The 18,755-nt window shown below is 49.4% G+C and overlaps 1 protein-coding gene across 1 annotated transcript in view; it reads left to right on the top strand.

The window, feature by feature from the left end:
- The first annotated feature begins 2,460 nt into the window (after positions 1-2,460).
- Positions 2,461-18,755, top strand: part of LOC135460933 (serine/threonine-protein kinase pim-1-like) — a 30,407-nt gene continuing 14,112 nt past the window's right edge. The window contains exon 1 of the mRNA XM_064737907.1: positions 2,461-2,569. Coding sequence (XP_064593977.1) covers positions 2,461-2,569 — 109 coding nt within the window. The remainder of the gene's footprint in view (positions 2,570-18,755) is intronic.

Raw genomic sequence — 18,755 nt, 5'->3', positions numbered from 1 at the left:
GGCTGGGAGTACGATGGTCCTCTCTGCGATCCTGAGGCCAAGGTATTTCCACAGTGAGGTACACCGTATCTTCTCTGGGCCTACTCACACACCATGTCTAGAACTGCTTTGGAAACACTGACTATAGCAAGGTCTAGAATGGTGGAAGTCTTTCCACAAATCAGAATGTCATACATATAATGGAGAATTATCACATCTGGAAATTGTCATCTAATAGGAGATAGGATATGGGCCATGAACAGCAGCAAATACTCAGGCTGTTCTTCTGTTGTTATAGAGCACGACACAGTACAATAATACACAACTCCATCAAAAAGGTGTAAGAGAGCGATATTTTAAAGCAATGTTGCTTTTTATACTTCCAGATATCTACACCCATCCAACACACATACAGTGCCCATTGGCCATAAAAGCGAAACAAAGTTCCTAGTCGGCGACCAGGGAGCCACGTCACTCTGCGAGCCAGCCAGAGTCCATATCTCTGAACTTCCTCTCCTTCTTTGGTCTCCATGGTAATGACCTTGGTGTTCCTTCAGGGAAGATATGGGTCTTCTCCTTATCTTTAGGAGGCCCTGCTAGCTCACAAGGACAGCACAGAATGTCTTTCCCATAGAATATGGTACTACTCCTTTGATCAAGCCATCTTAGCCCTTTTAATAATGCGTACAGTTCACAGCATTGTGCAGACCAACTATTGGGAAGCTTTCCTTTATCTATGACTGTCATCGTATGTCCATTTACAATAGCATACCCTGATACTCGCTTACCATCAACTACCTGTGATGAACCATCTATAAACAGTATATCTCCCTCAAGCAGAGGTAGTTCTAATAAATCTTCTCTAACTTTTAGCTGCAAATCTATGGTTTCAAGGCAGTGATGTTCCAATTCTTCTTTTGGTTTTCCATATAAAAATTGTGCAGGATTTTGAATCCTTGTTGTTGTCAATTCTATATTTCCACTTTTGTTTAATATCAATTCGTATTTTAAAAGTCTGCTATCTGAAATCCATTGACAGGCTTTCTTACTTAGTATACTTTTTATATCACGGGGAGTATACACCTTGATCTTGTTTCCTAGTGTTAACTTGTAACCTTCCTCCACAAGAGTTACAGTTCCAGCCACTGCCTGGAGACAAGTGGGCCAGCCTCTAACTACCGGATCCAGCAACTTGGAGAGATAAGCAATGGGTTTTCGCACCCCACACCATTCTGGTACAATAACTCCATAAACTATTTGTTGGGATTTTAGCTGACTAGAGACTGGAAAAGTACTGGACTCAGCCTAATTTGAGCTATTAAACCTGCAAGATAGCGTGTCCTTGGGCCTAGCTGGGTATGATAACAAGTAGACAGAGAGACGTGGGAAAAGGGAATGTAGGCCCAAAAGAATGAGGAAGAGTTGATGGTATAATTTAACCAATAGATCGCTTGGCTTGCAGAATATTCATGAGCTTATTACATGCTGTATAAGTGTCTGATGCTCTCTTCAATAAACAGAACTTGCTGATGACTCATATTGAGCCCCGAGTTGTCCCTGCACCTGACAAATGGCTGGAAAACCGCAACAATTGGCACCTGAACAGCGACCCTATGGACTCTACAGACCTTACAGACCCTACGGACTTTACAGAAGATTTGGGCCTGCGAGCCATGGTCCGGTGCAGTATTTGGGTGTCAGTCCCGACGCAGCCCAGGAGGCACAAACAGCGGGTCCCGAGTCTCAGGCAACCCTATAGAGGAGTCCTGGATAAAGGCAAAAGGGCAGGCTTCGCTGCCCTGGCAACCTCACAGGAGAGTCCAGCTGACTGAACGCTGCCGAGGTCCTGGAAAGGCTGCAGCATGCTGAAAAATCACGTTAGAAGGTAATACAGAGACAAGCAGTGTATAGACTTTTAAATGCTTCTTAGAAAAGCGGGGACTATAGACTGTCGACTTGGGAAGAGAATTCCCGAGATTGCTGCATATAGACTTGCAAAAACGTGCGTTGTGGTGCTGGCGCTGCAAGTATGCACACAGTGGGTCAGGGACCCAGCTGTGATGGCGGCAGCAGCCGCGGCTCGAGGCGCCTGCGGGGCTGTGCCGCTCCGAACTCGGCATGGGCGCTGCGCCATGGGGAGCAGCCGCAGCAGGCGGCTCGCCTGAGATGCTGCGCTGCAGCGGCAGTAGCGGAGGCAGCCACGGGGGGAGCGGAGCCCCGCGGCAGGGGGAGCGACCCGCGCTGCCGCGGATGCAGCGCTGGGTCCGGCACACGCAAAGATTCAGCCTACAGCGCGTCTCGCGAAACAAGAAGCCCAGCACAGTGGGGCCGCCCGCTCCGACACAAGCGGCGCAAGACCAGAGCGCTTTTCCAGCGCGAGCGCTTCTCCCTCCGCCCCGCGGCCGGCAGGGGCCTTAGTTTCGACTTAGCAACCTAAACAAACTGCACCTTAACAGACTGCGCGGCTCAGCCGGCGCCGCCATGGACAGTGTCTCCGGCGCACAAAACTCGGTGCGGCCGGCCGGCGCTTGGCGAGCAACAATACGAGCAGCCACGGAGCCCGAGCGAGGCGGGCGGTGCCGTGCCCGCAGTGCGGTGCGGTGCGCACCGGCCAGGCTGGGTGCGCGGAACTCAGCGGCGGGCGGGCAGCCCGTGGCGGGGCCCGCCGTGCCCTGCTGGCAGCCTGAAGCGGTGGCAGCGACGGCGCATTGAGGGCGCAGCGCGGGGGGGGGCCTCCACCGTGGGGCAGCGACTCGCGCCGCCGAAATGCTGCGCTGTGTCCAGCAGCAGCTCCGTTAACCCACCGCACCACAGCGACACAAGCAGCAGCAGCCCGATTCCAGGGCCTTCCAAGCGCTGCTACTTTCCCACCTCCGCCCCGCGGCCGGGAAAAGCTTCAGTTTTAGACCTAATAGCCGTAATAAATGTGACTCTTGTCAACAAAAGAAAATATCCCTACTGCAATTAAGAGACCAGTGATAATAATTTAGCAACACCAAAGAGCATTACTATCAGGATGCTCCTCACCTAAGTTAATAAGACTTTTTCTTCTTCCTGGCAGAGACTGTGAAAGAGAAATCAGCGTGGCGAATACGTTGAGATAAATTTTGGCCGGTTTAGCTTAGCATCCATTATGCTGTCTTAAAATCACCTGTATTAACATAGACTTTAAACATCAGAAGCCCAGACAACTCAGTCGGTGGAACATCAAACTCTGAAATTGTATTTTGAAAAATTTAAAAATGTTAAAGATGTGTTAAAGCGATTGTGTAAGTAAGATGTAATGAATATGCTTTTTGTATTCTTTGGGCCTTGCTTGGATGTGGCAGATGTAAAAGCAAGCACTGAATTCAAAAGAATTTTTCCACAGGTATACCTTGAACAAACTCCTTATGTTTAGGTGCATTCAAGTGTAAAAATACTGTAGCAAAAACACGAAGAAAGTTGTTTTAGCTTAGTATTTTAGAGTTAAACCTGTAAGTAAGTTATAGTAAATTTTATATTCTATTCTATTTCTATAATAAATTCTATTCATTGCTAAGTAGTTTAAGTTAAATTATGTATTAAGTGCCATTAAATGTTAAATACTGCTAAGGTTAATTTTTGTTAAGTTTATGTCCTCTTAGGTTTAAGTGCTGTTCAGTTTAATTTCTGTTAAGTTTAAGTGTTATTAAGTTTAGGTGAAGTTAGATTCTGTTACATTTAAATTATATTAGGTTTAAGTTATATAGAATTTAAAGTCGGTTGAGTTCTGTTAAAGTTAAGTTCTGTTGAATTTAAGTGATTTTACATGTAAGTTCTGTTGATTTGAAAATTTGTTAAGTTTAGGTTCTGTTAAGGTTAAGTTTTGATAAGGTTAAGGTCTGTTAAATTCAAGTTCTGCTAAGTTAAAGTTCTGTTAAGTTTAGGTAAAGATAAGTTTAAGTGATGTTAACTTCTGTTAAGTTTAAATATTTTAAGTTTAAGTATTTTAAGTCTAAGTGCTATTAATTTTAAGTGATGTTAGACAGATTTATGCTTTTATGCTAGGTGTTTATTTTATGACTTGTGTGCAAGGTGTTGTCGTGAACATCAGAGAAACTCTAGTTAAAAGGGACAATCAGAAGCATTTGTGAGTAGAGCCATTCCTATTTGAAGTATATCTGCTGTGAGAATGGAAAGCAAACTTACCAGACAATCCACGCAGATGAAACCTGCGCACATGTTGCTCCTTTAGCTTATTTTTGTAGGTTGTACTGGCACACCTGAGTTTTGTTTGAGCCTTGTAGCACATAGAATCCTTTTTGTATCCGTCATATAGCATATCCTATAAATAGTGATAGCCTTTTCAGTTTGTCTCGCTAGCTTAGATCCCTTGAAGAGAGAAACCTTGCTAGTTGAGAATACTGCTTGTAATGTAATAGTTATTAAAATTGCCTATTCTTGTGTTGCAAAGAGTGTGACACAGTTAGCCCATAGAACTTTGCTTTTTCCAAAAAAAAAAAAAAAAACGGGAAGTGTTGGGAATTTAGCTGACTAGAGACTGGGAAAGTAAAAAGCTGTGGCTAATTCCAAGTCCTGTACCTGCAAGATAGTCTGTCCTTGGGCCTAGCTGAGTATGATAAAGAAATGGACAGCGAGGCGTGAGAAGTAGAGAATGTAGGCCCAAAGGAATGAGGAAGAGTTGATAATATACTTTAACCAATAGATTGCTTGGCTTACTTAAGCAGCTTAAGCAACTTACTTACTTAATAAGCTTATTATTTGCTGTATAAGTGTTTGATGCTTTCTTCAATAAACTGGACCTGTGATGAACCATCTGGTGTCCTGATCCCCTTCCTTCAACATCCCTGCAGAGTGCTCTGGAAAACTTTTCAGGGCAGGTCATTTATCATCTGCCCAGCCATAGGCTACTGCATATGGCAAAATTCACACAAATCTCTTTGTGGCCCAAAACCAGCCAGGAACCCATGCAACGACCCACCGTCTTCACTGATGGTTCAGGGAAAACAGGAAAGGCCATTGCTACCTTGAGGGACAGATCTGAGTGGCGGGTTCTGGAAGGCCATGAGGATGGGTCAGCCCCATTGGTTGTAACTGAGGGCTGCTGTCATGGAATTTGAGAAATTTTCCCAGGAACCTTTCAACTTGGTCACAGATTCCGCCTATGTGGCCGATATTGCACAGAGGTTGGGCCATTCCATTTTGAAGGAGGTCAGTAATCCTGCCTTGTTCCATTTACTGAAGACCTTGTGGTGTGCCATTCAGGCCCAGGTTCATCTATTCTATGTTCTGCCTGTGAGGAGTCACACCAATTTGCCAGGCTTTATCGTGGAAGGTAACGCGAGGGCTGACAAGCTGGCTAACCCAGCATGGGTAGCGCCTCAGCCTGATACACTCACGCAGGCTAAGGCATCACATGGGTTTTTCCGAAATACGCATACGCTGCAGAAGCAGTTTCAGCTGGCGTCAGCTGAGGTTCGTGACATTCTTGAGTCATGTGATGACTGTCATGCACTTGCTCCGCCTTTGCCGGTAGGGGTAAAACCCAGAGGCCTTAGGGCCTTGGAGCTTTGGCAGACCGATGTCACCCAGGTTGCCAAGTTTTGCCGGCTCAAGTATGTGCATGTCACTGTGGACACGTTCTCCTCTGCGATGTGGGCTTTGCCTCACACTGGGGAGAAGGCCCGTGATGTCCTTGCCCACTGGAGGCAGGCCTTTGCCGTTCTGGGCATACCTTCTGCTGTGAAAACCGACAGTGGTCCTGCTTACGCATTGCAAAAGATACAGCCGTTCCTGCAGTTGTGGGGTCTCTCGCACAAGTTTAATATCCCTCATTCTCCGACTGGTCAAGCTATTGTAGAATGTGCTCATGGTACTCTGGAGCACGTTCTTCAAACATAAAAACAGGGAATGCAGGGTGAAATCCCACAGAGTCGGTTGGCAAAAGCTTTGTGTACAATCAATCATCTCACTGTGCCGCAGAATTCAAATAATCCTGTCATTTTGAATCAGCATCTCTCGTTGCAGGCTGTGGATGAGGCACAGCAGCCTCGAGCGAAGGTTTGGGTGTGGAATTTAGTCACCAAACAGTGGGAAGGTCCCTATGACCTTATCGCTTTGGGGTGCGGGTATGCTTGTGTATCCACAGACACTGGGGTATGCTGGGGACCTTTGAAATGTGTTTGCCCTGATATGCGACCGCAGAGTCAGAATCTAGCTGACGGGAAAGTTGAAAACCGTGACCAACCTGATAGGCATCAAGCAGGTGAATAATTGAATGATGACTCGGATGCAGATGATGAGAGTAATCACTCTGATTATTCCTCCGCAAGTGGACACTGAACAGTGTTCATGTTTTCTTTCTCATATTGTTCATTTTCTTCTTTTTTCTTTTTTAAATAGAAAAGGGTGAGATGTCGCCCTGTTTGTTAAAAATTTTCTAAGTCTTCTGATGTTGACATTCTTGTAGTGAACTTTCTCACACACTTTCTGTAAATAACTCATTGTTTTGCATTCCTTTATGGAGGAGGAGAGAGTTGATGGACTGTTGGTTTGTCCAGTGTCATTGGAGAGGTGGGACTGTCACCCTCCAATGCACTGTCACTTTTGGAAAACTGTAAATGTTGGAGTCAGAAAATGAACTTCCCCTTTTTTCTTCACCATGAGAACAACGATGTGAGCTTGTGTTCTTTCATGTCCTATAGTGACACTCCTGGGCCATCCACTCCCTCTGAGTGGGGCCTCTCCCGGCCGGGAACTCTCCCGTTTGCTGCACTCGGGGATCCCCGAACAACGATGGAGCCTGGGCCGATCCCCCCACTCCTCCAGGCTCAGCCCTTCATCTGCTGCAGGGGAATTTCTCACAGGTGCCTTGCACTGACTCTTTCTTGTCTGTGTGCACACAGGAGTGCCTGTGCTGGGGAAATGTGGCAGAAATGCCGCTCCCTGAGGGGTTTGAGTGCCTTGGACAGCTGAATCAGTCAGGCCTGTAAGTAAGGTTAAGTCACAAGGTCTAAGTGAAGTTAAATGCTGCTAAGAGTTTTTCTTTTGCTAAGTTGTTAAATTATTAGCTAAGTTAAATACTGTTAAATGTAATTCCTCTTAAATTGCTAAGTCATAGGTTATAAGTTAGGTTAAATAGTGTTAAGTGCTGTTCTTTTGTTAAATTGTCAAGTTTAAAGTATCAGTCAAGGTTATGTTAAGTCCTGCTAAGTTTGAGCTCTGTTAAGCTTTTAGGCCATATTGCTTTTATCCTTGCCCTCACTGTCCTTGTGTTACACACACACACAGGGACAGTTCTTGGTTCATTTATGGTTTGATTGCCTGGATTTCATTTGGTTTTCTTGTTTCTTTGTTTCCTTGGTGTGCCTGAAGTGTCCAGTCAGGAGCAGAGTGACTATTGCCAAAGAACTTTTTGTTGCTGTCCCTTAATATTAAATCTGGTTTTGGCTGATCCCTTGCTGGGGATTTTTTCAGCGCTCTCAAGCCCTCGTTGGTAACAGGGTGAAGGAGCCCTGGCCCAGGCTCTGGCCCTGGGGGACACAGGGACGCTGCCGGGGGGTCCCTGTCCCCCTGTGCCACCCCCAGGGCCCCGGTCCCCCGTCCCCGTGTCAGGCTCTGGGGTCGATCTCGTGGAACATCCTCTGGGGGAGGCTGCGGGGCCGGGGGGACCGGGGGGGACAGGGGGGGACCCTGCTGTGCACGAGCAGGGTTGGACTGCTCTGGGGGGAACTGTGAGGGGGGCCGGGGCAGAGTGACCTCCCCAGTGACCTCACACAGCCCCTGTGATGTCACACAGCCCCCTGTGATGTCACACAGCCCCTGTGATGTCACACAGCCTCCTGTGATGTCACAGAGCCAACTTTGAGATGTCACCCTGTGATGTGATACAGCTGCTCTGATTTGGTGGTGTTCACAGGGGTCCCAGGACAAGGGAAAAGATGAAAATCATGACTCCATGTTTCAAAAGCCTGATTTATTATTTTATTATATATATTATATTAAAAGAAAATGATATATTAAAACTATACTTAAGGAATAGAAGAAAGTATTTCATCAGAAGGCTAGCAAGGAGTAGAAAGGAATGGAATGATTATAAAGTCTTGTGACTGACCAGAGAGTCCGAGACAGTCCTGTGATTGGCCATTAATTAGAAACAACCACATGAGACCATTTAAAGATATACCTGTTGCATTCCACAGCAGCAGATAATTATTGTTTACCTTTTGTTTCTGAGGCCTCTCAGCTTCTCAGGTGAAAAATCCTGGCAAAGGATTTTTCCTAAAATATGTCTGTGACACTCTGTGATGTCACAGAATACTCTGTGATATCACACAGTCACACTGTGGCATCATAGTCTGTTTTGTGATGTCACAGCCAGTTCTGTGATGTTACTTAGTCACCCAGTGATGTCACAACCCATTCTCTGTTGTCACAGAGCCACCCTCTATGATGGCAGAGTCTGCATTATGGTGTCACATCCTACTCCATGACATCACAGCCAGCTCTGTGATGTAACAATCCCTTCAGTGATGTCACAAAACCCTCTATGTGATTTCATATTGCCACTCTGTAATGTCACAGCACACACTTTGATATCACAGCCTTCTCCATTATGCTATACAGCCATGCCATGATGTCACAGCCTGCTCTATGTTGTCCCACAATCCCCTCCATGTTGCTTTAGCTGCTTGATGACCTCACACAGCCCACTCTCTGCTGTCACACAGACCCTTGCTGACATCACAGCTGCTCTGTGCTTCTATGACACAGCCACAGAGGTGCTGCTGTGACACAGCCCCCTCTGGGACATGCCACAGCCCCTGCCAGTGCGGAGCCCCTGTGAGCTCTGTCTGTGCCCTGCTGGTGTCCCTGAGGGGCCCTGGCAGTGCCCCAGCCCTGCTGGGCTGTGCACAGGAGCTGCTCCTGGCCAGAGCTGTCTCTCTGCAGCGCTGCCCTTGCCAGGAGCTGCCTCTGGGCCAGGAGCCCGGCCCAGCTCAGCAGCACAGACACAGCACAGGGACTTTATTGAGGCTCTGGGGTTTTGGTGCTCTTTGCAGCAGACTCAGCCTCTCAGAGAGAGCCCAAAAAACTTCTCAAGGACTCAAAAAGAGGGTGAAACACTGAAGTTTCTCATACTTTGAATAGATCTATCTGAGGGACAGGACTGAGAAAGTCTCCCCAGGTTCCAGGTAGAGCAGAACACTGGTGGCATTGATGAAAGATGGGGATAAGCAAGGGAAAGGTGTCTCTGATGCTAAGCAAAGCTGTGCCTCTGTCCTTGCAGGCTGTTGACATCCCCTGGCTGCCCCACCTGGCTGGGCCCTTCCTTTGCTGACAGCTCTGCCTCCTGCCTGCCTCTGCCTGCCCATACAAAGCCTTGGGCTGCTCCAGGCTCCTTCTGGCAGATGTGCTGCACCACAGTCCTGCCCTGACAGGGAAATTCTTTTCTCCTACTGTCCAGTCTGGGTCTTCCCAGCTGCCCAGTCTGAGTTTTCCCAGCTGCCCTTGGAATTATTTCTTTCTTTCTCTGGCTGTCCTCTACATGTGAAGAGGATCCAACATCTCTGAAACCATCCTTCAGTCCCTCCCAGGGCTCTCCTCTGCTGTCCTCAGTCTCCACCCCACTGAGCACAGAGCTCTTGTGTCCCCATACAATGGTCAAGTTCCTGAGGACAAGAATGCCTGGACAAGAGGGACAGTTCTTTTCCATAGGAAGGAAACCACAGAATTCCAGGGTTTGAAGGCAGGTGAGAAGCAATCACCAGAGATCCAGGCCAGCCAGATGCTTCTGTCCTTGCGCCTTTTGTCTGAAAGCAGCCTTTGGATATATATGGGGAGTTTTGGGGGTGGAATCCCGTTTCAGCCATGGGTTGGAATGACAGTTCTCCATAGGAAGGAAAGGGCAGAGTCCCAGGGTTTTAAAGGCTGATTAGAGGCAGCCCCAAGGAGGTCAAGGCCAGCCAGACCTGTTGTCAGGGAAGAATCCTTGGAGAGACAGAATTTGGGAGGCCAAAGCCCACTTTTGTCTCAGGGCATCTGGACAAGAGGGACAGTTCTTTTCCATAGGAAGGAAAGTACAGAGCCCCAATGTTTTAAAGGCAGATGAGAGCTGGCCCTCAGGAAGGCAAGGGAACCTGGACAGACCTTGCAGCTTTTGTCTGGGAGCTATCCTTGGATATAAGGAACTTCAGAGGCTGATTCTCAATTTAGGCCACGGTTGCCTGGAATTGAAAGACGTTTTTTTCCATGAGAAGAAAAGCACGGGCCCCCAGTGTTTTGAAAGCAGATGAGAGGTGGCCCCAAGGGGGCCAAGGCCAGCACAGGGTGAGTTGTGTGAGTTCACATGTTGGTCTATGGCATCACAGAGTTTTCCGTGTGAGGTCATCTGTGACAGTGGTCACAAGGGTCTTCAGGGTGAGAGAGAGGCGAGAATGTAGACCTCATGTTCAGAAGGCTTGATTTATTATTTTATGATATATATTACATTATGACTATACTGAAACGAATAGAAGGAAAGTTCTCAGAAGGCTGGCTAATCTAAGAATAGAAAAGAATGAATAACAAAGGTCTGTGTCCCAGCAGAGAGCGAGACCCAGCTCTGTTGTGAGTGGTCAATAAATCCAAACATCCACAGGAGACCAATCACGGATCCACCTGTTGCATTCCACAGCAGCAGATAACCATTGTTTACATTTGTTGCTGAAACTTCTCAGCTTCAGCAGGAAAAATCCTAACAAAAGGATTTTAATGAAAAGATGTCTGTGACAGTCATCAAGAAGATCCACAATCACAGAGGGGATTCTGTGACATCACAGAGCCAGCTTTGACATCATGGCATGGCTGTATGACATCATAGAGCAGGCTGTGAGGTCAAACTGTGTGCTGTGCCATTAAAGAGTAGCAGTATGATATCACAGAGAAGTTTTTGTGACATGACTGAGGGGGTTGTGATGTCACACCGCTGTCTGTGACATCATAGGTTAAGATGAGGGCCACAGAGCAGATCATGCCATCATAGAGGGTGGCTCTGTGACATCAGATAGTGGGTTGGGACATCACTGGGTGGTTGCGTAACATCATAGGACAGGCTGTGACATCACATAGTGACTTTCTGACACCACAGAGTCTTCTGTGACATCACAGAGCAGCTCCATGACATTCCAGGGTAACATCCCGTAGTTGGCTCTGTGACATCACAAGGGCACTGCGTGATGTCCCAGAGTGGGCTGTGACATCACAGATGGCTGTGTGACATTGCAAAAGGGCTGTGAGGCATCGTAGGGGGCTGTGGCATCACAGGGAGCTCAGTGACATCAGAGGGGCTGTGTGATATCACAGGTGGCTGTGTGACATCATAGGGGGCTGTGTGAGGTCACTGGAGAGGTCACTCTGCCTCAGTCCCCCTCACAGCTCCCCCCAGAGCAGTCCAACCCTGCTCGTGCACAGCGGGGTCCCCTGTCCCCCCGCGGTCCCCCGGCCCCCGGCCCCGCAGCCTCCCCCAGAGGATGTTCCACGAGATCGACCCCAGAGCCTGACACGGGGACGGGGTATGGGGCCATGGGGTGGGACATGGGGACAGGGACCCCCCTGGCAGCGTCCCCGTGTCCCCCAGGGCCAGAGCCTGGGCCAGGCCCCCTCCACCCTGTTTCGAACAAGGCTTGAGACCGCTTAAAAAAATCTCCACCAAGGGATCAGCCAAAACCAGATTTAATATTACGTGACAGCACCACAAAATTCCTTTGCAAGAGTCACTCTGCTCCTGACTGGACACTTCAGGCACACCAAGGAAATGAATTTATTGCCTTCTTATCAGAAGAAACAAACTTCTTCCTGCCTTAAAGGTGCTGTTAGGATTAGAAGGAAGAAGTTGACAATGACCAGACAAAATCCTGTGTTTTAATGGAATTTTATGCATCATATATGCAACGGGCTATTGTACTTAAGGGTTAATCCTTTGTTAGCAGGGGTCCATTTTCGGGCTTGTGATGCCCAGCAAAAGGTACCCGGACATCCATAACTCTTTGCTTTCATTGTCTCATATTGTTGTATTTAAATTTGTCCAAATTGTTATTATTCTAATTGTGTTACTATTGTTTTTAACCATTTTATTACTATTAAACTTTTAAAAATTTTAAAAACAAGTAATTGGCATTTTTCACATGTCCCCAAAACACTGGGGAAGGTTCCATGCTCTCCTTCCTATGGAAAAGACCTGTGCTGCTTCTCCGGATGCCCATGGCTGAGACTGGGCTTCCACCTCCAAAATTCCTTATATCCAAGGATAGGTCTCAGACAAGATCTGGCATAACTGACAAGTCTGGTTGGCCTTCACCTAGTGAGGGTCTCTAGACTCTGGGCCTCTATGGAAAAGAACTCTCCTTCCAGTCCAGGTGACCTTGGCCAGAACTGGGGTTCCACCTCCAATATTCCAAATTGTGACAGACTGGAGGAGATTGTTGGCTCAAAACATTTCATGTAGGGGGGAGGAAGGGGCAGGTCCAGCCTCGCCCTGCCCTGGAACCTCAGCCCTGCCCTGCCCTGGAACCCAAATCCCCCAGAGCCTCTCTCCAGCCTAGCAGTGTCTGCCAGTCCCTGGCACAGCACAGGCAATGCTCCACAGCCACCTCTGCAGCCCCAGCCCAGCTCCTGAGGGACCAAATGAGCCCAAGTCCCACCTGGGGGAAGGGCCCAGGAAGACCAAGGGGTATTTCAGACTTAACACAAAGCAAGCACAAATCTTGGCCCTACCTACTCTTGGAATTTCCATCTGAACACAGGTGGAATCCAGGAGCTGGTAGCTGTCTGTGTGCCTCTCAAAATCTTTTTCTTCTTTCTCCCTTTCTGTGTCTTCTTCTAATTCCCTCCTCCTGCAAATTTTGATTAACTTAAAATTGAACAGGCTTAGAGCTTGTGAAGTTGAATGGACCAAGGTAATGCTTTGAGAAGTGTTTTTAATTGATTGAATGCTGTATTAAACATTTTCCCAAGTTTCTCTTTTTTTCTAAAGTTGCCAGTAAAGGCTGTTTGGTTGTTTAACCTCTTGAAGATCTCTTGTTAGTATTTCTCCAGTACATCCAACTCAGAGTACACAAACAATTGTAATGCCTTTTAAATGTCTCCTTGAGAGAGTTGTTTGGGGGATGGGAGTCAGGGCTTGTGTGTCCTGCTTGGCCCAGCCCAGGCAGGGCTTTCCCAGCCACATTCCACACTCCATTTCCCAGCTGGAGCCGCTGGTGCCTCTGAGTTGTGCTGCCCCAGCCCCAGGGACGCTCTCCTTGTCTGCCCATTCCCCCACGGTCTCTGGGCAGGGATGGCCTCAGTGGGGGCTGCTGACATCCTCAGCACCTTGGAGGCTGCTACTGAATTTTCCTGCACCAGAGGCTTGTTCAGCCTTCAGCTCTTCAGTGCAGGAATTCAGTGTCCCAGGGCTCATTACCATTCACAACACCTGAACAAGCCAAGCCTCTGGGAACAATTGAATTTTAATTTTCAGATCCTTTGTGGTTTAGTAGATGTCAGTAATGTATTCAAAGTGAATACATTATATTTAAAAAGACAGTGAGAAGAGATTTTACTGTTTACTTTGTTTTCCTGTCAATTTATTGATACATGCAATCGCCAATTGACACTGAATCCAAGTACCTCCTCATGCAGCTTGAATAGATATGAAAATCAAGACCCTTCATGGCTGACAATCAATCAGACTCTGTCCCTACCCCCACCCCACCATTTCCCCCATCCCAGCCCTGGCACTCAGAGCAGCCTTGTGCAAATCTGAGCTCCCTCCAGCCCAAGCTGCACCTGCAGCTTTCAGCTCCTTGGCTCCAACTCCCACCTGCTTTCCTTGGAGAAGGAGCTGCCCGAGACACAGAGGGATGTTCATTTCTTGTCAGCCAACAAAGCCAAGGGAAGGCACTACTCTATCAAATGCAAAAGTCATTCCTCTGCTGGATATTCAATCCACTTTCCACAGCAGACAGTTTCAGAGCAATGGAAAACATCTTCTGTGTCCAGCACAGATCCGAAGGTCCCCCAAACCCTCCCTGTCCCGATTCTGCCCAGATTTGCTCTTTGCACACACGAGTCACACGCTGAAGTCAGGAGCTCCCTCCATGCCCAGAGAAAGGAAAAGAGAGAAAGGGGATGAAGAGCTCTCCTGTGCAGAGCCAAGGTCCAAGTGCAGTCCCTGCAGTGGGAACCACAACTCAACAGGTTTGGTCCTTTGGGGTCAGGGCCTGGTGACACTCAGAGGCACAGAAAGGTTTCTTGCCAACAAACACAAGTTGAACATTTGAACAGTTTAATAACCATCACAGCTCTTCCCTCAGCTCTCTGAGATTTCCCAGTGCCATCTAACATGTCCCCCGTCGCCAAGAATTTCCAGACAGGAACAGTTTTGAACAAGAATATAAGAAAAGGTAATTCTGTGATATAAACACAATTAAAATATTGATTAATTATATATTAATTTTAACTTCAGAAAGATTGGGCAACTTCCTGCAGCTGAAAGGATGTAACCAGTTAGTTGAGAGGCACTTGAATGACCAGAGAGCACCTGGAGGAGGAAATTTGAGAGCAGTAGGAAAAACATGGATCCAGTTCCTCTAAATGAAGAGATGTCCTTCGACATGGCCATTTAAACAAGAGAGCTGCAAACACTTGAAGGAGGAGGGAGAGGAAATAATAAAAAGAATATTGGTGACACAAGTAGAAGGCAAGATCAGTATTTTTCTTCCTGCCTTCAGTACAACTCCAGGTAAATCCTGTTCATTGTGGGAAAATGTTGCCATTTCTTAAAAGTACTCAAATGACCCAGATAATAAAGATTTGCTTGTATATTATGAAACTAAGAGGTAATAAAACCTGTGCCCCTATCCAGGCAGATATCAGTTGTGTGCCCATGAACAGGCAGTGCCACTTGTGCCCTGAGGTGCCCACCTGGGATTGGATCTCTCCGAGAGCACCTGAGGGAGAGCAGAGCACCTTGCAAGCTGCAGGTCCCTGACAGCCCCACAGGGCTCCTGTCCCATCAACATCTGCTCTGCTCCAGTGTGAAACAGGGCCCAGCATGGTGCCAGGATCATCAGAGAGCTGAGGTGTGTGCTGGAATTCAATGCCCAACCTTGCTCATTCTGTGATTCTCTGGAACCAGCCATGGAGCAGTTGTGAGATCCAGGAGACAATGGAATCAAGGGGCCATTGCTCCATTGCAAGGACTCTGGGAAATGAGGGAACAATTGTGACACTGTTGTGCCCCGAGGAACCAAGGGCCCCTGGTGACACAGCAGGATCTTTTGTCACCAGGGCTCCATTGTGACACTGCAGTACCAAGGAATTCATTGTGGCACTCTGAGGCCTCAGGGAACCAAGAGGCCACTGTGACCCTGCAGGGCCTTGTGGGACCATGCAGAGCATTGTGACAGAGCAGGACCTGGTGTCACGATGGGGCTATTGTGACACTGCAGGGCCCCATTGAACCAAGGGGCCAGTCCTGCTCCTCAGGGAGTCCTGGAATGAAGGAAAGATGTTGGACACCGTGGTGGCCGTTGGGATCAAGAGGCCATTGTGACACTGTGGAACCAAGGAGAGCATTGCTGCACTGCCAGACCTCATGGAACCAAGGATCCATTGTGACACTGCAGGGCCTCGGGGGACCATGGCGCCACTGTGACACTGCAGGGCCCAAGGATCCAAGGGACCTTGTGACACCCAGAGCTCCCATGGAACCAAAGGGACATTGTGACACTTGGAGGCCTCATGGAATCATGGAGACCATTGAGACAGTCTGGGGCCTCATGGAACCGTGGTGATACCAAGTTGTCTGGGATTGTGGATCTGCTGGAGGGTAGGAGGGCTCTGAACAGGGCCCTGGACAGGCTGGATCCAGGGCCCAAATCCAACAAGGTGAGGTTTAACAAGTCCAAGTCCCAGGACCTGCACTTTGGCCACAACAATCCCTGCAGTGCTACAGGCTGGGGACAGAGTGGCTGGACAGCAGCCAGGCAGAAAGGGACCTGGGGGCACTGATGGACAGCAGGCTGGACATGAGCCAGCCGTGTACCCAGCTGGCCAAGAAGGCCAATGGCTCCTGGCCCGGCTCGAGAATGGTGTGGCCAGCAGGAGCAGGGCAGGGATTCTTCCACTGGTGAGGCCACACCTCGAGTGCTGTGTTCAGTTCTGGGCCCCCAATTCAGGAAGGACATGGAGGGGCTGGAGCGTGTCCAGAGAAGGGCAACAAGGCTGATGAGGGGTCTGGAACACAAGTCCTGTGAGGAGCAGCTGAGGGAGCTGGGGTTGTTTGTCCTGGAGAAGTGGAGGTTCAGGGGAGACAAGGCAGTGTCAGGGCACAGGTTGGACTTGATGATCTCCGTGGCCTGTTCCACCCTTGCTGATTCTGGGATTCTCTGAAACCACCCTTGGAGCAGTTGCAGGATGAGCCCTGGGTCTCCTCTTCAGGAGCTCCAGCAGCCCAGGTCCCTCAGCTTCTCCTGCCAGCCCCAAAGCCCATCCTGTCAGTTCTGCAGAGCCTCTGCAGCTCCTCCTCACTGCCCAGAACAGGGAGCCCCAGAGGCAGACACAGCAGCCCAGATGTGCCCCCCTGGCCTGGGGTGCCTCTGGCAAGGGAGCAGCAGCACCAGGCACTGCAGGAGCCTGCAGACAATTCCTGCAGCACTTGTAGGATGATCCTGATGCCCAAGGAACATTCCCATGGTGCCAAGCCAGGAACTGCAATGGGGAGTGGGGCCAGAGAGGAAAGGGCAAACAGGGATGGGCTGTTTGCAGGAGCAGGAACATGGGTGGGCAATAGGAAGACATTTGTAGCATGGGGAGTAAAGAAATCAAAAGTGAAGCCAAGGAAATGCTCAGGGCAGTTTGGGCGTGGCTGCCAGGCAGCCCTGGCTCTGAGCAACAGCGTCTGCAGTGGGACAGGAAACTCCCAGCGGATGGGAATAAACTTGCTGCCTGACTACAGAGGCCAAGACAAAACTCAGTGGTTTCCCTGGTGTCCCCCAGCCCTTGTTGGCCCCAGCAGTTCATGGCATTTGTGCTCCCTCAGGTTCATGTCCCCACACCAACAGCATGGGGGTGCTCCCGCCTGCTGTGTGCAATGCAAACAAGGGCTGCTGAGCCAGTGCTGCTGTGTCTGTGCCTGCAAGGATGGGGCACCTGTGTGAGCTGGGGAGAGGCCAGGGCTGCAGAGGGGGGATGTTGTTGGCAGCTCCATGAGGACGCTCTGGGACGCTGCCCTGGGCTGTCCAGTGCACTGGGGATGGATCAGCCCCTGCTCTGCTGCTCCTTCCCATCTCCCCCAGGGCCCTTGCAGAGCCCCAGCCATGCTGTTTGCCCCCAGCCTGCCCACGGCCAGCCTGGGGCTGCTCACGGGGCTTTTCTGTGCTGAGCATTGACCTGGGAGTGTTCTTGAGAGAGCCTGGGCAAGGAGCCTGGAGCCCCCAGGCCCTGGCCTGAGGCGTCAGCGCTGCCCCAGCAGTGCCCATGGCCTGTCCCTGCTGCAGCCCCGGCACTGCCACTCCCAGGGCTGTGCCCGGCCCCGAGAGCACTCAGGCCCTGCAGCAACACCAGGGCCACCAGGGCAGCAGGGCAGGGCCACGGCAGCAGCACTGGCAACACCAAGTGCTGCTGCTGCTGGGCACAGCTGCTGGGCCAGCACTGATCTGCCCCCAGCTCTGCACACAGACATTGCTGCTGCAGCTCCAGAGAAGGCAACAAAAGGGCATCTCTGCACAAAACTTTGCTGGGAGATTCTGTATTTCCTTTAAAGCCACAAGGAAACCAGCCTCTCATTGACACAGTCTGTGACGATAGGGAAGGTGGAGAGAAACAAAATGAGAAATGGCAAAAAGAATGACATTTCTCTGTGGACAACATGAAAACAGCCAAAGAAAGGAAAAAACTCACAACCAAATGAACAAGAAGTATCAAAGGTGACTTTTATTACAAATGATTGGCCTAAATTGGCTAGCAGTTTAATGTTCCTGAAAGCATCCAGTCATCAGTCTCCAGACTGCAGCCTTGAGCTCCTGGTTCCTCAGGCTGTAGATGAGGGGGTTCAGGGCTGGAGGCACCACTGAGTACAGAACTGACAGGGCCAGATCCAGGGATGGAGAGAACATGGAGGGGGGCTTCATGTGGGCAAACACTGCAGTGCTGAGGAACAGGGAGACCACAGCCAGGTGAGGGAGGCAGGTGGAAAAGGTTTTGTGCTGTCCCTGCCCTGAGGAGATCCTCAGCACGGCCCTGAAGATCTGCACATAGGAGAAAACAATGAACACAAAACAACCAAATCCCAAATATGCACTTAGAGCAATGAGCCCAAGTTCCCTGAGTTTGGAGTGTGAGCAGGAGAGCTTGAGGGTCTGCGGGATTTCACAGAAGAACTGACCCAGGGCATTGCCATGGCACAGGGGAAGGGAAAATGTATTGACTGTGTGCATGAGAGCATAGAGAAAGGCACTGGCCCAGGCAGCTGCTGCCATGTGGGCACAAGCTCTGCTGCCCAGGAGGGTCCTGTAGTGCAGGGGTTTGCAGATGGACACATAGCGGTCATAGCTCATGAGGGTCAGCAGATAAAACTCTGCTGAAATGAAGAACACAAAAAAGAAGACCTGTGCAGCACATCCTGAGTAGGAGATGTTCCTGGTGTCCCAGAGGGAATTGTGCATGGCTTTGGGGACAGTGGTGCAGATGGAGCCCAGATCAGCGAGGGCCAGGTTGAGCAGGAAGAAGAACATGGGCGTGTGCCGGTGGTGGCCGCAGGCTATGGCGCTGATGAT

Source organism: Zonotrichia leucophrys, unplaced genomic scaffold (assembly GCF_028769735.1).
Source record: "Zonotrichia leucophrys gambelii isolate GWCS_2022_RI unplaced genomic scaffold, RI_Zleu_2.0 Scaffold_129_128886, whole genome shotgun sequence".
Classification (NCBI taxonomy): Eukaryota; Metazoa; Chordata; class Aves; order Passeriformes; family Passerellidae; genus Zonotrichia; species Zonotrichia leucophrys.
The sequence above is the reverse complement of the archived record's forward strand: the minus strand, read 5'-3'. Positions and strand labels throughout refer to the sequence as shown.